Source organism: Rattus rattus, chromosome 4 (assembly GCF_011064425.1).
Source record: "Rattus rattus isolate New Zealand chromosome 4, Rrattus_CSIRO_v1, whole genome shotgun sequence".
Lineage (NCBI taxonomy): Eukaryota > Metazoa > Chordata > Mammalia > Rodentia > Muridae > Rattus > Rattus rattus.
In genome coordinates this window covers 23,388,026-23,407,441 of record NC_046157.1, presented here as the reverse complement: position 1 = coordinate 23,407,441, position 19,416 = coordinate 23,388,026, and the positions used below count along the sequence as shown (strand labels likewise).

Below are 19,416 nucleotides of genomic sequence, written 5' to 3'. Positions count from 1 at the left end.
TTACACAGAATGATCTGTATATCAATATAATTACACAGAATGATCTCTGTCTACTGTCCTAGCCTGGTATTTTAGGCATAGCTTGTAGGACGCACAGACCTCCATTTGAATATGGGGAGGGATTTGGCTACCGGAAGGTTCTGCAGGAGGATGGGGTTCAGATGGCATCTCTCCTGAGCCTCTGGCTTATTTCTTTTGGGGGGAGGGGGTTCATGAGGACTCCTCAGGTAGCCTGTTGGTTCTTTAAAGGCACCCCATCCTAAGCTTCAGGGGTTCCCTTCAAGGAGCCATTTAGGATGAAGAGCAAGACCCAGGGTGTGAGGGACTGACACCTCCGAGGAAGGAGAAACAGGTTTGGAACAACAACTAAATATCTCCTTCTAGAATTTTCTTTACTGCGGTGTGTGTCCAGAAGTCTTCTAGAAACAGCAACGAGGTCGGATTTAGAGTGGTGGATCCGGGTTGATCAGCAGCAGGCCATGGGGCAGAGGGGGCACGGAAGGAAGAAAAATCGCCCAAAGCACCCACTGCCCTTGTTTTTGTTCTCCCCTCAAGGCTCTCTTGAGAGCCCCGTGGTCAGTGAAGTCCCTCAGTGAGGGGCTGTGGTTGGAACATGGAAGGCCCTTTGCAAGTTCGGGAAATGAAGTGGGTTTGGGGATCCAGGAGGGCTGCCGGTCCAGTGGGGGAATCCAGCGAAAGTAAGAATGCAGCAACGGAAGCCATTTGCCAGGAAGTCACCAGAGAAGATTTCAAAATGTACTGGCTGGTCTCTACCAAAGGTTGGGAAGCCCTGGCCTCTGGAAACAAGCAACAAGGACTTCCCCTGCTGTCTTTCTGTTCTGCTTCGAAGGGTTAAGCTTTTCCTAACCTTCAGATGCCAGTTTATTTACTGGAATTACCGCCTGCTTCTTAAAATTAGAATGCATGTGTATCTAAGTTTTGCTTTTTCATAGATCTATACAGATAGAGGTAGATATAGAGTTTATATGTTTTTGTTTGTTTGTTTTTCAAAGCAGGGTTTTTCTGTGTTTCCCGGGCTGTCCTGGAAGTAGCTTTGTAGACCAGGCTGGCCTTAAACTCACAGAGACCCCCTGGCCTCTGCCTCCCAAAGTGCTGAGAGGAAAGGCATGGACCACCACCACCATGCCAATATTTTTCTTTACGACCGTGGTAAAGCGATGGTAAAGTAGTCTTAAAGCGATGCTTCAGACCACTTAGCTGCGAGCCATTTTGTGACGTTTTTTCTAAGTGGCAGTATGGGGAATGGAAGGGCTAATTCTAGGTTCCAGGCCTGATTCTTTTTGTATAACGAGGTCACCCAGACTCCGAAGAACTCTCTTCCCTGGTCTGGGTTTCCTCACTAGAATGTGATGAGTCGAACACACACTCCCACGGAAGTGCTGTCTGGTGACTTCAACTGCTTCTGTGGACGTGTGCATTCTGCCTTTGCTATTGTGTGGAGGCAGAGTCTGCTGTACCCCTAAGGCAGTCGGTTAGCAGAATTCCCTTTTTCCAAGGGGGGGAGGGGCTCTCTCTTAAGATGTTTAGGTAATTCATTGAGGTCTGCACACATTATGGGGGATAATCCACTGTTCCTCGTGTTTACTGATAGAAAGGCTGATGTCTCGGCTGTAAAATACCTTCTCATCTGGAGGAAGATTTGAACAACCTGGGTGCTGTAGTCGGGCCAAGAGGACATCCAGTCAGCGGCTCGGACGGCATCTGAGATTTCCTGAATGGACCACATAGCAACTGCTTTTGCATGTCTTTGTCCCTGGCTTTCCGGTTTTCATACTCCGAGTTTACGCTGAGGAGTTTCACAGGGTCTATCCTGTGCTTTGTTCTCCTTTGGCCCTTGCGGCCGGTCTGCTGTTAGTCTCTGCCGAGTCCAACCGCCCTGCATATTAACTACTTCCTGTCAGCGTAGAGTGGGTGTTAGTGCCGGTTCTCGAAGCCTTAGCTGTCACTCTGTGGATCGGCACTCAGAACACATTTGGGTCTACGCAGTTAAAATAAAGCTTTGTTTAACTGTTCTGTTTTCTGATCCTAAGTGAATCTTTTCTCTTAAAACAGTTTTAACCATGACCTGGTGAGAGAGGAGCTGGACACCAGGGCCTCACATTTTATTGTATCAAACAAGAAGCTAGCTTATTGTGGAAGTGTTAATGTATGTAAACATTTGGAGTGTCATGAGTAGTTCATAAAGCCTTTTAAGAAAGGACATAAAATTCTATTTACAAAATGGCCCTGTTGTTTTAAAATCACATACATACCATAAAGACTGTTTTACATATATGTATATGTACATATACATGCATGTGTATATGTATATGTGTATATATCTCCAGAGGGGTAATCTGTAGTTTCTATTTTTTCTCTATAATGTCTTTATATATAATATAGAAAAAAATATTCTAAAAGATGTAAGCCAGATGTGGAGTTTTAAGACTGAAATTCCAGCATTCTAAAGGCAGAGGCAGAAGGGTCACAAGTTTGAGACCAGTCTGATCTCAAAAAATAAATCAAAATTTAATTTTCCTTCACCCCTATCCTTACTCAGAAAACTTGTTCTCCTTCTGAGCACTTCCAAATATTTATAATTTGAGGCTTAGCCTTCCAATCAACAGGCACACTGCTTTATTAACATATATTCATCATCCCATGACTTATCAATTTATTTTTACTTAATAAAAACGTCTCTAAACTCCACGTGAACACCTCAATTATTCTGTGATTAATAGATTTACTTATGCGAGAATAGAGTTATTAATGCCAAAGTTAATAGGAGAAATTATATATGTTCAGTTCAAGTTTCCTTCCCAGATAAGTCTTTCCTTTTTGTTTTGAAAACAGCAGAAGAGGGGATGTTTCCAGCATAGCTCCTTAATGGGATTTCTTGGAGTAGATCTTGCTTAAGTTTAAGGAGTCAAGGCAGGATCTTTGAAGAGCGTTGGGGTCGCTTTACAAAAGCGGATATTCCGTTCAAGCACAAGGCCCGATTTGCGCCTTTCAGGAGACGATGTCATACGGAGCTGGGTCGAGGGTACTGGGGAGCGTGGCCAGAGGCTCAGGCTTACACTCAGAACCCGACATGTGGGCTCAACGCCGCCATTGCTACCTTAAGGTCCTAACAAATCCAGAGTCATAATTTAGGGGAAAGAAACTATAAGTTCCTCTCTAAGTTCCCGTTTGAAACACTTCTGTGGAGAGCACGCAGAACCAGAGACTAGAGTTAGAATTGGGAAGCCCTCGCCGCTCTGAGAAGTGGGTACCAGGCGCTGGCTGTCCTACGGTCCGAGGGGCGGAATCCTGGCAGGGTGAGCGCGGAGCTCGCCCCAGCACCACTCGTCTCAGCCCACACGCAGCACCGAGCTGTTACCGGGCAGATCTCAGAGGCTTAGGAGCCCCAGCGCCGCCCCTTCCTCCTTCCATCCGGTGCGGAGGACGCGGAAGGGCTCAGCCCCGCCGGAAGCTGCTGTGCGCCAGCGACCGGCCCGCCCCTGTTCTGCTCTAGGTTCCGGTGCCCACACCCGGACTCCAGCGCGGGCTACCCCGCCTCCAGCTCCGGCCAGCCAGCCCTCGGCTCTGGACAACCCCGATCCCGCCCCACGCTCTCAGCTCCGCCTCAGCAGGTACAGCCGCACTCCCTGAGCCACTATCCTACTGCTGACCCTGATCCCGGCTCGGCCCGGCTCTCACCTCCAGACTGGTGCCAGACCAGTGTCCTCCAAGTGGTCACCAAGACTTTCCTGAGTGCATCGCGGCCTCCCCTTCCCCCACCTTTTTTCCTATTCCTCCTTCTACCCAGGCCAGGAAAACAAATGGGAAGACTGGAAGTGCACTTCAGTTTTAATTGTATAGTGTTATCGCTACTTCACCTGTGGAGATTTAGAGTGGGTTAAGGAATGACTTCTGAAGGGTCTGGGACAATATGGTTGCACGTGTCAAGGTGAAAAGGTATTTCATAGTGAAAAGACACTGGCTACTTCCTCCGTCGGTTCCCACACACCAGGGGAGAGCCGCAAAAAGGGAACCTGGAGCATTTGGAGGGGAAGATGAGGATGTTAGTCCTTAGTTCTCAGAAGCCAACAGAGCTTGTGCTTGGAATACGTGGGCCTCAGAGGTCACTTAAAATCTACATCTTTCTCCCCCACAGATGGGAAACAGAACTCCAGTGTGAGCGGCCTGGTAATGGTCACACAGCGAACACGAGGGAGTACAGAACTCTAGTTCCTAGCCTTTGTTTATACATACAAAGTATTTTGATAGCATAAGCAGGATCTGACTTTTCCTTACTGCTTCTCCAGGTCTCTGCTGGACTGTGCCCAGTCCTGAGCCCTGACTAGGTGGATTGTGGAAGTACCTGGACTTGAACTAAACCTAAAATAGCCTTTGCGGGAGAAAGGCAGGTGGGTGGGAAGAGCTTGGGCCGAGGGCAGGGGCGAGCTAGTCTCTTAGCCCCTGAGAGTGTTTGCCTCGTTCGTGGAGTGGATCGGTGAGCGGGTGGGTGAATGGGGTGGGCAGACACTGGAGCACTCTGAACCTGAATCACCACAGGGAATGGGTGCTGTGGGGCCCTGGCTTAAGGTAGAGTGGGGAGTGCATTCATTGGGAAGCCAGTGCGCTAGCAAGGATTCAGTCTGTGGTGGGTGTATCATTTGTAATGCAGTGCTACAGAGCTCTTACCAGATAGGAGACAAACAAGGGACTGGAGAGATGGCCCGGCCAGGCCCGGCAGTTAAGAGCACTGGCTGTTCTTCCAGAGGACTGAAGCTCAATTCCCAGCATCCACGTGGCAGCTCACAAGTGCTAGTTCCAGGGGGCCCAGCAACCCCCCCCCCCCACAGATACACACGAAGGCCGAAAGCTAGAGTATGTAAATAAAACTGAATCATTTACAAATTTTTAAATATTGCTGGTAAAGGGAAGATGGCCGTTGATGAGTAATAAAAGTAATCACAAAGTTGTGCTCACTGTGTACTTTATGGAAATGCATTCATTCATTTATTCATTCATTCCTCACAACACACCTGGGTTTTGCCATTATCTCTTTACCTGAGCTCTCCACACAAGAGAGAGAGAGAGAGAGAGAGATGTATTCCAAAGCCCAGTCTCAGCTGATGGGGACATTGACAAGCTGGGGTTGACTTGTAGGGCTGGCCACTCCTGGAGAGCCCGAGATACAGTTGGAGACAAGCTTTGAAGTCAGTTCTGTGATAGAGTCCCAGCCGCACCGGCTAGCTGTGTGGCCTGATTCCATTCTCCTAATACTTACGGAGCTGCCTTGTCGCCATGATGGTTGACTTGCTTAGGAAGCCCGGGCAGCAAAGCTCTCATAGAACAGTCAGGAGGATTAAATGGGCCAGGCTTAATACGGTGCCTACAGGGAGAGTGTAGGTGTTCGCTTGTTTTCTGATTTGTCTTCCTCTGTCCCTTCTGCAGGAGTCTCAGTTGCCCCGTAAGACCGCCTGTGCCAAGCTGAGCATGGGTGGGGGCCTGATTGAGAGGTATGTGGCTGCCATGGTGCTGAGTGCGGCTGGCGATACCCTGGGCTACTTCAACGGGAAGTGGGAATTCCTTCGGGATGGGGAGAAGATACACCGGCAGTTGGCCCAGATGGGTGACTTGGAAGCCATAGATGTGGCCCAGTGGAGAGTCAGCGATGACACCATCATGCACCTGGCTACAGCAGAAGCCCTCATGGAAGCCGGCAGTTCCCCGGATTTGCCTCAGCTGTATTCCCTACTAGCTAAACATTACCGGGACTGCATGGGAGACATGGATGGCCGGGCACCAGGTGAGTGCCAGCCACTGGGAGGGTCCTTCCTTCCAGAGGGTGGAGAAGGGAGCCCAGGGAAAACACTAAGAGTGTACATGGAGAGTAGGGAGGAGAATGATCCACACTCAGGACAACTTAGATTTCAAAAGCAGCCCAGGATCCACAGTGAGATTCTGTTTAGAAAATCAAAGGAAGAAAAACGTTGTGGAACATATCTATATCAATGAGACAGAAACTAGTTTAGATTTGAATTCTTTTTTTTTTTTCCGGTGCTGGGGACTGAACCCAGGGCCTTGCGCTTGCTAGGCAAGCGCTCTACCACTGAGCTAAATCTCCAACCCTGTAGATTTGAATCCTTGCAGCTTACTTATGGGGTCGCATTCACAGTTTTGTAGGTTGTGCAGATGAGCGGTTACTAATATGGAAAGGATTTATTGATGAAATAGGGAAAAAAAGAAGGTTTCAGAGCATGTTATGCAAATAACTTAAAAGTACCAGAGTTTGCCCGGTGTGGTGGTGCATACCTGAAATCCCAGCACTTGGAAGCAGGAAGATCGAGGGGAGTGCGGGAGGAGCTGTGCATGTGTGAGGACCTGAGTTCAAACCCCCCAGCACCCACATAAATGTTAGATATTTAACCCCTGTGCAAAAAGGGATGGAAACTGGAGGACCATGCTGGTCCCTAGCCTACCTCTAGACCCTGCATCAAGGGACAGAGAGAGAGAGAGAGAGAGAGAGAGAGAGAGAGAGAGAGAGAGAGAGAGAGAGATCATCCAGCCCTCTGGATGCTCACGAACATGTGTACAAACATACAAAGAACAATTGCTTGTCTCCATTAAGAGAAGTCTGGAAGCAAACACATAAATATGTTCACAATTCTACCTAAGTTACAGAAGTAATCATCCTAATTTTCCTTCTATTTGTATTCTCTGCATTTCGTTATGAACAGTTACAAAGAAAAACTTTTAAACATTATTATTATTATTTAAAAAAAAAAAAGCGGAGACCTTCCTTTGGTTTCAGTTCTGCTCACGGTAGCTGTGACTCATTTTGGGGACTTATTGTGTGTGGCCCCCTATGGGCCACCAGGTTGGGGTCACTTTTTCCCTGCCCATCTGAGACTACCACTCCTTCCCTACCCAACCCCTCTCCCTATATTATTACATAACTGACATGTTCTCCTTGTGATAGCGTTTACTAGACATCAAAGCGCACACATTACGTCTAGTTGGCTTTTGGAGCGTCTCTTCTTGGCTTGCAGATGGACACCAACTCTGGCCCTCATGTGCCCTTTCTCGGTGTATTACATCCCGTGCGTCTTCGTGTCCATATGCTTCTTGTTAGACTGGATTAGGCTTCACCCTTAATGGCTTATGTTAGCTTAATCACCTTTGAAAGGCCCTATCTCCAAATTAAGCCACTGGGCATTAAGGTTTCAATGTAGGTATTTGGACTTCAACATGTGAACACAATCCAGCCAAATTAACTCCTAGTTGAAGAGTGACTCACCAACAAAGACAGGACCTCCTCCCCACACCCCCATTCCCACAGACTGGCTCTAAAGGTCCGTCTCTGTTCTTCCCATCTTAACACCTGCTATCCGTTTAGGGTAGGAGGCTTTATTCGCCCACCTGTGTCAGCCGCAGATATGGTTTATAAACTTCGAAATAAGGGAGCGGTAGTATTGCATTCTGCAGTGCGATCCGGCTGTTCACATGGCTCCTTCTGTAGCACTACCCTCCACTACAGTAGGTCAGTAGGACAAGCCTCCTTATCACACTGTCATGCAGGGGACAGCCATAGTCTGTTGACCCGATCTAAGCCTAGTGCTTCATTCTGGAACTTCCAACCTCTTTCTAATCGTCAGGAACCCCTGTAGTGCAGTAGGTTCTTACTACGTGCACTGAGGGTTTCATCTGTGGAACCAACGCGTGTGTCCACGGCCACTGATTAGCCGGTTCCAGAATCTTCATCACGTCTCCTAAGTCCTGAATCATATATATTTTTTTTTTATTCTTTTTTTTTCGGAGCTGGGGACCGAACCCAGGGCCTTGTGCTTGCTAGGCAGGTGCTCTACCACTGAGCTAAATCCCCAACCCCCTGAATCATATTTAAAAAGGATTAACATGTGGTACACATCTAAGACCCCGGCACTTGGGAGGCAGAAGCAAGAGAATTACTGAGTTCGCGGCCAGCGTAGGATACACAGAGAATTCCAGGCCAGCCTGCTTTACATAGAAAGCTCTTCTTTCAAAAATGAGAGCGAATACGACACAGCTACCTTTTCAGCTGCTGTGAGTTCTCTAATAACTGGGGAGATCCCAAGGCTTTCTCTATGTGTGCGCATGTGTACGCGCTTTGCTAATCTGTAAGACCACACCGAGGGTTCTGTATAAAGGAGGCTAGCAGTTGGGTTGGGGTTGAAGAGAAGGGGCCACCCCCATCATGGCTCTCCGTTTGCTTCAGAGAAACCTGAGTCTCCTTAGCTCTGTGTTCAGCACCGGGTCCTTTGTTTGGGTGACTCTGATTCCTTGCTCTGCCCGACTCACCTCTAGGTGGTGCTTGCATGCAGAATGCCATGCAGCTGGACCCCGACAGGGCTGACGGCTGGAGGATTCCCTTCAACAGTCACGAGGGCGGCTGTGGAGCCGCCATGCGCGCCATGTGCATCGGGCTGAGGTTTCCTCACCCTAGCCAGCTGGACACTCTGATCCAAGTGAGCATTGAGAGCGGCCGGATGACCCACCACCACCCCACAGGCTACCTCGGGAGCCTAGCGTCAGCTCTTTTTACCGCATATGCCGTGAACGGCAAATCACCACGGCAGTGGGGGAAGGGGCTGATGGAGGTGCTGCCAGAGGCCAAAGCGTATGTCACCCAGTCAGGCTACTTTGTGAAGGAAAATCTCCAACACTGGTGAGTCTCTTAGGAGTGCGCCCCAGCTGACGCGTGGGCGACCGTGTGCGCACAACGTATCGTGCGCGTGCCTATGGTTCAGAGGTCACAGCTACTAGCACAGGTTCACAAACCTGACCGACCCCTCTGGGCTAAGGATTTCAAGTTCCTTTCCACCTATGGTTGCCCGAAGTAGCCAAGTGGATGCCTCAGTGCAGGCACCTGTGGTCCTCTCTTAAGTCCTGTTCTGGATTCCGACTTCCTATAAGTTTTACGACCAGCCAGTGCTGAGATGAACTTTGGTAACTTCCCATTATCTTTCTCAGAAGAGACAAGGCTCAGAGGCTCCTACTGAAGTTACCCAGACTTGGGATAGTCCAGAGTTTACCCTGGAAAAATGATTGAATGTTGCTCTGGGCAGAAAAACAAATCTTTATTTCCTGTCCCATAGTCCGCACCTACCCTCAACCGTATCCACACCTGGTTCATGTGGACGGCTGGTAAAAACTGGATGGCTTTGAGAGTTAATTTAGTTTTGTTTTTACCCTGTAAATTTATGACACTAGTATGAGGAGTTGAAGTCATTCTGAACTTTTCACTATTTACACAGTGTTTATATAGCTTTTGACATTAGTTTTTGTTTGTTTGGTTTTTGTTTGTTTGTTTTTAATTGATTTCTCCTCCCCAGGTCCTACTTCGAGAAAGAATGGGAAAAGTACCTGGAACTTAGAGGAATTTTGGATGGCAAGTCCGCTCCCGTCTTTCCGCAGCCCTTTGGTGTGAAGGAAAGGGATCAGTTCTATATCGAAGTGAGCTACTCAGGCTGGGGTGGCAGCAGTGGACACGATGCCCCCATGATTGCCTATGATGCCCTCCTGGCTGCAGGGGATTCCTGGAAGGAGCTCGCACACAGAGCCTTTTTCCATGGCGGAGACAGTGATTCCACGGCCACCATTGCTGGATGCTGGTGGGGAGTTATGCATGGTTTCAAAGGGGTAAACCCTTCTAACTATGAGAAGCTCGAATACCGACAGCGGCTAGAAGAGGCCGGAAGAGCTTTGTATTCTCTGGGGTCAAAAGAAGACACTATAATAGGTCCCTAGGGAAAGGGTGGTTTGTTTCTGGCGGTTTTTGCCCCTGTATCCCTGACACTCATTCTCTTCAGCTTTTCCAGCGTCAAGAATCCTAATTTTGTGTTTGAAGAATTCTGAGTAAACAAGTCCCTTGGGCGGCTTCAGCCCCGCCTTCCAACGCTTACCCTGCCCTCCCCGAGTTCCTCTTTTGTGTGTAAGAGTCTTTTTATTTCAGTTGATGTGCTCAGTGTTTCTCATTCCAGAAACCTCATAACCTTGTATTCACGTCTCCATTTTTATCATGGAATTGTTCTAAATGCTTTGTCTGACTTTTCCTTGACTGGGTCTCTCACCTATCCCAAGTAGGCTAAGACAGAGATTTGAGTGTGAGGAGTGTATCTGGGAGGCAATTCCAGGAAGCGTCAGTAGGAGACTAGGGAAGTGAGGCCGGAAGGAAAGGGATGTCGCACAGGGTGTGTGAATGAACAGGATTCTCCATGGCCATCTGGGGTGTAGTCTGTCTGGGTCCTCTGCCCAAAGCAGTCTTCAGAGTTGTCCTGGTGAGAGGCCAAGCTACTTTTGAGTGTATATCTACTAATTTTCACCTGACTGGTTAAAGCCCACCCCCAGGGACGCCGTTAAGTCCCTGGTGTCATGGATTTGGTTTATTGCTTGTATTATGTTAATTGGGTTCCCAAAATTACACAGGAATTCGCAAGTCTGCGTGGAAGTAAGTTACGGAGGATCCTTGCCCCTAGTTGGCTTTGATTGGTAAATAAAGTTGCCTGGCCGCCAATGGCTGGGCAGGGAGACAGAGGTGGGGAGAAAGCAGACTCACCATGCCAGAAGAGGAAAAAGATCCAGGCTTGAGGCTGCAGAAGAGAAAGTATACAATCACGTAAGAGCCAGGGAGGAGCAGCCCCCATCCCCCTCGCCCCCGCATTGGCTCTAGGGTAGCAAAAATGGAGTATAGATTTTAGTAAGTAATAATTCAGGAGTATTGGAGGGGAGGCATTAGCAATGTGGAAGTTTGGGAGTGGCTGAGCCATTGAGCTGATTAAGGCATATTAAATATAAGGCTGTGCGTGCATGTTTCTTTTATTCGAGACTCCAAAGCATTGGGGCGAGCAGTGCCGCCGGGGAGATTAATCAACTCTAGCAACACCCTGGGACCTCTTAGCTTGCTTGTATGCAAACCAAACGTGAATGTCTTCACATAAGAACTCGGATGCTTGCAGTAGCAAGTTACTAGGCATGATAACAAAAGGGCAGAGTAGAGACCCTAAGAGCATCCATGTTAGCTACTGTTCTGTTGCTGTGAAGAGACACCATGACCACAACTCTTATAAAAGAAACCATTTAATTGGGGGTGGCTTACAGTTTCAGAGGCATAGTCCATTATCCTCTCGTCAGGGAGCGTGACAGCAAACAGGCAGCCATAGTGCTGGAGAAGTAGCTAAGAGTTCTACATCTGGCTATGCAGGCAGCAGGAAGAAAGATCCTGAGCTAGACACAGGCTTCTGAAATGTCAAAGCCTACCTCCCAATGACACACTTCCTCCAACAAGGCCACACCTTCTAAACCTTCTAAACCTTCTAATCCTTTCAAATAGTCCCACTACCTGCTGACTAAGCATTCGAGTGTACGATCCTATGGGGGTGGTTCTTATCCAAACCACCACACTCTGCTGGCTGTTCTATACCCAGATGTGCTGCTTCCTTCCTCTACTCCCTCCCATTCTTTTTTTTTTTTGACAAGGCCTCTAGCCTAGGCTGTCTCTAACACCTCAAGAAACTGAAAATGATCTTGAACTTCTGACCTACCCGCTTTCACCTCCTAGTGTTGGGATGACAAACATTCAACATCATGCCCAGTTTATTTGGTGCTGGGGATCAAACCTAGACCTTTGTGCATGAGAGGCAAGCATTCCTTGAGCTGAGCTACACCTCCAGCTCTGTATTTTAAACCCTCATCCTTCTATCCTCCCTCTTTCTCCTTTTCCTCCTCCCTTCTCCCCTCTGCTTTTTGAGACAGGGTCTTAATATGAGCCCTGACTGGCCTGCAAACACTTTGTAGACCAGGCTGGCCTCAAAAACCCACAGAGATCTGCCTGCCGCTGTCTCGCAAGCAGTGTGATTAAAGGCTTGCGCCACCAAGTCCACTCCTAAAGCCATCACGTGTTTGACTTGTGGCGCTCACTCTCAGCTGGATTTCTGCAGACCGAGATGCACACGCTTAGGAGATGCTGCTGTTAGCTGTTCTCAGTACTTGCCTATCATAACCCTTAACCCACTGTGTTACCTCTGTTCTCTGTGCAGGCATACAGTAGGCACTTAATCAGTATAGACTAAGTGACTATTGATAGGACCCAGCTATACCACTCCTGGGAATACACCCAAGAGATGGTCCAACATACAACAAAGACACATGCTCCACTATGTTCGTAGCAGCCATATTTATAATAGCCAGAAGCTGGAAAGAACCCAGATGTCCTTCAACAGAGGAATGGGTACAGAAAATGTGGTACATTTACACAGTGGAGTACTACTCAGCTATTAAAAACAATGACTACATGAAATTCTTAGACAAATGGACAGAACTAGAAAATACCCCGAGTGAGGTAAACCAGTCACAAAAGAACACACATGGTACTCACTCACTGATAAGTGAATATTGGTCCAAGAGCTTGGAATACCTATGAAGAAATTCACAGATCATATGAAGCTCAAGAAGAAGGAAGACCAAAATGCAGACGCTTCAGTCCTTAGAGAAGGGACAATAAAAAACTCACAGGAGGAAATACAGGGACAAACAGTGGAGCAAGGACTGAAGAAAAGGTCATCTAGAGACTGCCCTACCTGGGGATCCATCCCATATGCAGCCACCAAACCCAATCACTATTGCTGATGCCAAGAAGTGCTTGCTGACAGAAGCCAGATATGGACGTCTCCTGAGAGGCTCTTCCAGAGCCCTACTGATACAGATGAAGATGGTTGCAGCTAACCATTGGACTGAAAAGGGGATCCCAATGGAGGAGTTAGAGAAAAGACTGAAGGAGCTGAAGGGATATGCAACCCCATAGGAAGAACAACAATATCAACCAACCAGACCCCACCAGAACTCCCAGGGACAAAATCACCAACCAAAGAGTGCACATGGGGGGACCCATAGCTCCAGCTGCATATGTAGCAGAGGATGACATTGTCCAGCATGAATGAGGAGAAGCCCTTGGTCCTGTGAAGTCTCGTTTCCCCAGTGTAGGGGAATGCCAGGGTATTGAGGTTGGAGTGGGTGGGTGGAAGTGGGAGCATCCTCATAGAACCAGGAGGAGGGGGAGAAGGTATGGGAGAGGGGGAGAGGGTACGGGGGAGGGGGCAGAGGATAACATTTGAAATGTAAATACATAAAATATTCAAGAAAAATAAAATTTTAAAAAAGTGACTATTGATAATTTCCCGTCCCTCAGCCCTTCCAGTTACCTTTATAAATAGCAAGCTGACTGTTTTGAACTTTTAGTCATCGTCCAATGAGGGTCACTTCCTTTATAACTCAATGCTGCTTTGTATCTTCTCCCTCTGGTAAGTTCTATCTCATCCTTCAAGATACAGATGAATGGCCTCTTTGAGATGAAGCCAGAACTTCGCCTCCTTCTCCTCATTTCACCCACAGCCCTCATCCACAGCTCTGTGCCCATCCTGAATCTGTTGTGAGGTGACCGGGTATCTTTCTGGTCAGTCTTAAGTACATACTGCCCAGCATTGGTCTGGCCACCACACTCCATATGGTCACTTCAGGCTCCCAGGAGGAGGCTTCCTCACTTGTCTCACTGCCAAGGGTGAGGACAGGCACCTACCCCAGCCCACACCCACACACACACACACACACACACACAGAGAGAGAGAGAGAGAGAGAGAGAGAGAGAGAGAGAGAGAGAGAGAGAGAGAGAGAGAGAGAACACAACCACAGAGCTTGGGCTCCTGTGATTTCTCCTTTAGTTTCCTGGTGTTTACTAGTTTCATGGGAGGGACACCTCATCACAATAATCTGGGCGTTACCATTCCGTTTTTAGGTTTCTTTAAAACGTGGGGAAGTGTAGGAGGTTTATAGGTATGATCTGCTGAGAGCTGGGGTAGGGCTTTAACCACTGAGATAACAAGAGACGACCCTGAACATCCTGTTCTCTCTGTGTGCCAATTTTCACTTCATCACAGGCACACTGGGAAAGCCCAGGAGTTCAGAGTTCCCTTTTCAAGCATCACTCTGGTCTCATGACCTTGGAAAGCAGAGAAAAGGAGAGAAGAGGGAGAGGAAGGATGAAAATGAAGAAAAAGGCAGTCAGTTCGATGCATAATGTTCAAGCAGGTCAACGCAAGTGTGGTCCCAGCTTGAGCCTGTCCTATTTATCCATTGACCGTGTGTACTGAGGTACACAGAGCTCTCCTGACCTGCAATTAGCATTGTGTTCTCCAGTCCCCAACCTCAGTCCCCACACCACACATCTTTCCTTTGTTAACAGCTTTGGAACTGCTGCAGGGTAGGACTGAAGCCTATCAACACAGCTCATCCAGGTTGAGTAGTAGTTGGTACCCTCCCACCACTACCACCAGCACCACCACCATCATCACCAGCAACCAAACGAATGACCCAGTGGGGGCAGAGGACTGTTGTTGTCTATACAAAGTCACAGACTGAGAGCAAGCTGGGCTTTAGGCCCAGATTTGACTGTAAATGTTAAATACTGAAATGTTTTCCTACTCCTACACTGCCCGGCATTCTACAAAGCAGATCTGAGGTAGTTGTTTCTCCATAAACTCAGCTGATTCCCAGAAGACACCAGCAACTTGACCTCAAATCCCACACGGATACCCTCTACGTGGAATTAGCATCAGCTCCTCAGGTTGAGGGCTTCAACCCACAAGGCTGTCCACTTCACATAACCTTCACAAGTCCCGGATTGACCTGAGTGTCTGTCTCATGACTGACTGTAAGTCAAACTCCCCACAACTTCCTTCTCATAGCCAAAAGTGCTGGGCAGCTTGTACATCTCAGACACATCGTGCTTTGCCCGAAAGGCTGCAGCTGAAGAGCAGAGAGAAGAGATACAGGGGACACCTGACAGAGTCCTTTGGTTTCTCCCACCCGCGAAGCTGTGGCCTGACATTTGCATTTATTAATAGAGGACAATGCTCCTATCCACAAAGCTCCCCAGCACAGCCTTCTCTATGGTGGTCAGTGCTAGCAGGAAGTTAACAATGCACCCGTCTTTCAGTCCACATTAGAGGCTGACTATGTTTTCTTCATAAAGATGTTCTATCTGAAAGACATTTATTTAAGTTTAAGTTGGGCATGGTACTCCCTGCCTGTTATTCCAGCATTCTGGAGGCTGAAGCAGGATGATCACTATAACTTTGAGGCTAGCCTGGGCTACAAGACTTTGAGGCTAGCCTGGGCTACACAGTGAATGTCAGATCATTCTGGTCTACAAATGAATTTCAGTCAGGCCTAGGTTATATACTCTCAAAACACCTCTGCCCATGCCCACCGCCCCCCCCAAAGCTTATTTAAATAAAAACTTCAAGTTCATATTAACAACCGATGTGTGGGAAGAAGTAGCAGGAGCCGAAAGGGTGACTAATAAAGGTGATTGTTGAACATGGACTTGAGAAAAAAAAAAGAAACTACTCCAACAGGATGACCTCTCTCAGAGTCAGTCCAATGAGTGTAGTGTTTGAGATGAAGGTGGGTTTTCGGGGTTCCCCCATCCTTGAATGTAGGAGCCCTGGGAAATTGGTGCTTTTCTCTTGCTTCAGGGACATGCTGCTAGCCATGTATCTAGAACTAAGAAAGGCATGCTCTGATACTGTGCAGAAAACTGCCTTGGAGCTGCCTCTGCTTTTAGGCACGCCCTCTGGGCTTTGCATCATCAGGTTTAATGGAAGGTAGGGTGATATTGTCTGCCTTGAGGGCTGCTGGGAGATGATGTACCCTATATCGAGTGGATAAAGATGTGGTCCCTGGTGTCGGCTCTTCAGATAGAAACCTTCACTCTGCTACTTTGTGCAGACCGGGGGATAGTATTTAACCTCGTCCCACCTTTATTTCCACATGTGCACGGTGGAGACAGTGACGTCACCTGCCTTGTGGTTCACCTGTTCTGCATACAGTAGGAGCTGATGGATGACAAACAAAAAAGGGGAGAGTAGCAGATGTGAACCTGTGCTGTGTCATGTTAGTGACAACTCTTTCAAATGTGCATCCGGGATCTTCCTTCTGCTGGAGATGGAATGGGAGCTGCAAGAAGAGCTCCAGACAGACCAGTGAGAGCCAGTGTCTTCCTCTGCCTGGGAAACTTTGATTCACACAAGGCCCCGCAGGGTTTTGTTTCTCGAGGGTGTCTCTTGGTTCTGACTTGCAGTTTTGCATCGCCAAACATAAGCCTGCGAGGACTCACAATTGTTAGTTTGAGAACAAATATCTGTCGTGGGATTTTAACGCCAAACTCTCATTCCAAAGCTACAGACGATTCTCGCTCTATGCACAGTTGGATGGAGCCTTGGAGTCTTTGGGGGCTCAGTGCCTTTCTATTCCATAAACCCCAACCTTTCCCCTGTGACCTTTTGTCTGGATAAATGCAGCACAGGTGCACAGGTCTCCATCTACATTTTGAGGGGGAGGGGGAACAGGGATATTGCCTTAAAAATGAAATGAAAGTTGTGGCTGAGGATGTAGATTATTTTTATAGCCCTTGTCTAGCAGAAGCAAGGCTCTGTCTGGTTCCGGTTGTCAACAGGGGCCTGGCTATAAAATAGGAGGCTGTCTAAAATTGCATGGTGTGGGTCAAACGTCATATAATGCCTTCTCTCTCCATAAGACTTTAGATTGTGTGAAGCAGCTTCACTGCGTTCTTGTTACTAACTTGTCTTAGACCAAGACAGGATTCCCTCTCTGCTCTCCAAGTTGTAGGAAGTAAACTTGTTACCATCAGAGATACCATAAGCCTAGGGTGCACTTTTAGCCACTTCCCCAAGCCCTAGGGATGCTGTCCCTTGCATGTGTCCCACTTTACAACAGCTCAGGGTCTCGGAGAGCAGTCATCCCTGGGTGTTATACACAAGTGACACATAACTCAGTGAGTTAAAGCAGTGAAAAATCCCCATTTCTGGGAAGGAAGAGGTGGAAAGGCTGGACTACGGCCCAGATCCATCTGACCAGTTCTCTGCTGTTTCAGGATGTTCCCTGCCTAGTCTGCAACTGCTCTTGAGGACTACCAGCAGGAAAGATGAACCAGGTCAGTTGGAGATGGCTCAACCGTCCTTGGCTGTGCTCACTTACTGTGCCTTTGTGCTCCCGTGCTGGAATGGCTATTCCTGGTTGTCAGCTTGATTATATCTGGAATGAACTACAATCCAGAATTGGAGGGCTCACCTGTGATCCCAGATCTTGAGGCTGGAAGACACAAGTTTCTGACCTGGATCTTGACATGGAGATCTTGAGGCACAGTGGCTATGAAGAGCTTAGGCCCAGGCAAGGGAGTACATGTCTTTAATCCCAGTAGACTAAGGCAAAGAGATCTCTGAGTTCAAGGTCAGCCTGGGACAAAAAAAGTCCCAGATCCAGGCATAGTGGTACACACCTTTAATGTGGACCATACCTTCTGCTGGAGACCTACATAAGGACATTGGAAGAAGAAAGACCCTCTCTTCTTTGCCTGTTTGTGAAGGATCCTAGGGGCTTTTGCCAGCCTTACACCCTAGGCTAGGCTAGGTTCCATTCTTTACCCATAGTCCTCAGGAGGAGCAGGGACACTCTTGAAAAAACCGCAGAATATACTGATAGTCACCTGACCCTCTGGTCCCAGATCAAGTTTGAATGCTTGTCATATGCTTGCTAGCCAATAGATTCAAAGGTCAATGTGCTTAGCCAATAGGTAGAAACTGTAACCTTGCTGATGTAACCTGAACCCCTAAATAGTATAAAAACTGCTTTTTACTGCCATTTGGGGTTGCCCTCTATTCACTTACCACAAGGGGCTGATTGAGGGTCAACCCTGACACACCGGAAAAATAACCGTTTGCATTGAACTCTGTTCTCGTGTCTCACTTGCGGGGGGTGGGGGGAAGGTAGTTAAGACTCACTTCGAACCTTACATTTGCATTTACTTTCCAGCACATCTGTTGGAATCTACGTCTACAGAAGACCAGCTGGAACAACCAGCCTTGTGGGACTGAGCAACTGCTAGATCCTTGGACTTCCCATTCACAGCTCACCATTGTTGGGGACTTGGACTACAGACTGTAATTCATCACAACAAATTCCCTCAACATAGAGAGACATCCCATAAGTTCTGTGAGTCTAGAGAACCCTAGCTAGTGCACGTGTGCACAGGCATGTGTACACATGCTCACATGTGGGACATACAGGGCATCAGGAGTGAAGACGCCAATGTCATACCCTCAGCTCAAATTGGAGAGGAACCTGGGGAGAAGAGCCTCCCGAGTGTAGCAGGATGAGTGCGTTTGGGGTTGGACCCCAGAACTTTGTGACATGGTCTAAGCATCCTGGAAACAAAAATAAGGAAACTCTAAGATACTTTCATTAGCTTCTAAAGCAATGTTTGAAAGGTTGGTGGGGCTGGAGAGGTGGCTCAGAGGGTACAGTGCTTCCCTAAACCTGATGATGTAAGTTCCATTACTGGGTCTCATAAGGTAGAAAGAAGTACAAGGATCCATGATTCACCAAGTGACACCCAGGACTCAAATAGTATGCAAACTCAAAGAGTGTTTTATTCTGCAGAAGTCCAGCATGCTGGGGTCTCCCATTACAAAGATGGAGAGATAACTAAGTGAGCTCACAGGCCTGATTTAAAACACATTGGAATTCTGGGGTAGATGAGCTTTATCTTATTCTGTCTCTAGGCATTCTGGAACCATTATCCGGTGTGAAAGTTGGAGCCTGGGTTTGTTTGGTTTTTTTTTGTTTTTGTTTTCTATTAGTAATTGACTTGGCTGGGCTTGCTCAGTTCTTAGGCCTAGTTCCCATAACTTCCAATTTGAAGCCTGGCATGGAATCAGTTTATCCTATCCTTCTCAGAAGGAGCAAATCGACTTCTGTAACCTGACTACACACATGTGCTGTGTCATCACACACCACATGCACATGCAAGAACACACACACACACACACACACACACACACACACACACAGAGTGGGTGTGATGGGTTAGAACTGTGTTGTTTTAAAGGCAGGATTGGGAGTGGAGATAAAATATCTTTAGAGGACTTAAAAGAAAATGATTATGCCTATGGACATCTGATCTTTGATAAAGAAGGCAGAACTTCACATTGGAAAAAAGCATTTTCAACAAATGTTGCTGGACAGACTGGGTGTCTGCATGTAGAAGAATGCAAAGAGATCCATACATATCACCCTGCACAAAACTCAAGTTCAAGTGGACCAAAGACCTCAACATGTAACCAGACACACTGAACCTAATGTGAGAGAAAGAGGGGACGCTTAGAAGGCACTGACATAGAAGACAACTTCTAAGACAGAACATCAATAGCTCAGGCACTAAGATAGATAATAAATGGGACCTCATGAAAATGAAAAGATTCTGTAAGGCAAAGGACACCATCAATTGGACAAAGAGGCAAACTACAGAATGGGAAA

At 47.6% G+C, this 19,416-nt stretch overlaps 1 protein-coding gene across 1 annotated transcript; it reads left to right on the top strand.

Moving 5' to 3' along the window:
• Nucleotides 1–3,491: 3,491 nt before the first annotated feature.
• Adprh (ADP-ribosylarginine hydrolase) lies at nt 3,492–10,067 on the top strand. Its single transcript, XM_032900198.1, has 4 exons — nt 3,492–3,632; nt 5,443–5,797; nt 8,335–8,695; nt 9,363–10,067. Exons 2-4 carry the CDS (start codon nt 5,485–5,487, stop codon nt 9,775–9,777), a joined length of 1,089 nt encoding a protein of 362 aa, XP_032756089.1. The 5' UTR covers nt 3,492–3,632; nt 5,443–5,484; the 3' UTR covers nt 9,778–10,067.
• Nucleotides 10,068–19,416: the final 9,349 nt, after the last annotated feature.

What these genes read in the sequence shown, in the direction of transcription:
- Adprh (XM_032900198.1), top strand. Translation starts at nt 5,485, where the DNA reads ATGGGTGGGGGCCTGATTGAGAGGTATGTGGCTGCCATGGTGCTGAGT. An exon ending in CATGGATGGCCGGGCACCAG is followed by an intron (nt 5,798 to 8,334) that starts GTGAGTGCCAGC and finishes ACTCACCTCTAG; the next exon opens with GTGGTGCTTGCATGCAGAAT. An exon ending in AAGGAAAATCTCCAACACTG is followed by an intron (nt 8,696 to 9,362) that starts GTGAGTCTCTTA and finishes TCTCCTCCCCAG; the next exon opens with GTCCTACTTCGAGAAAGAAT.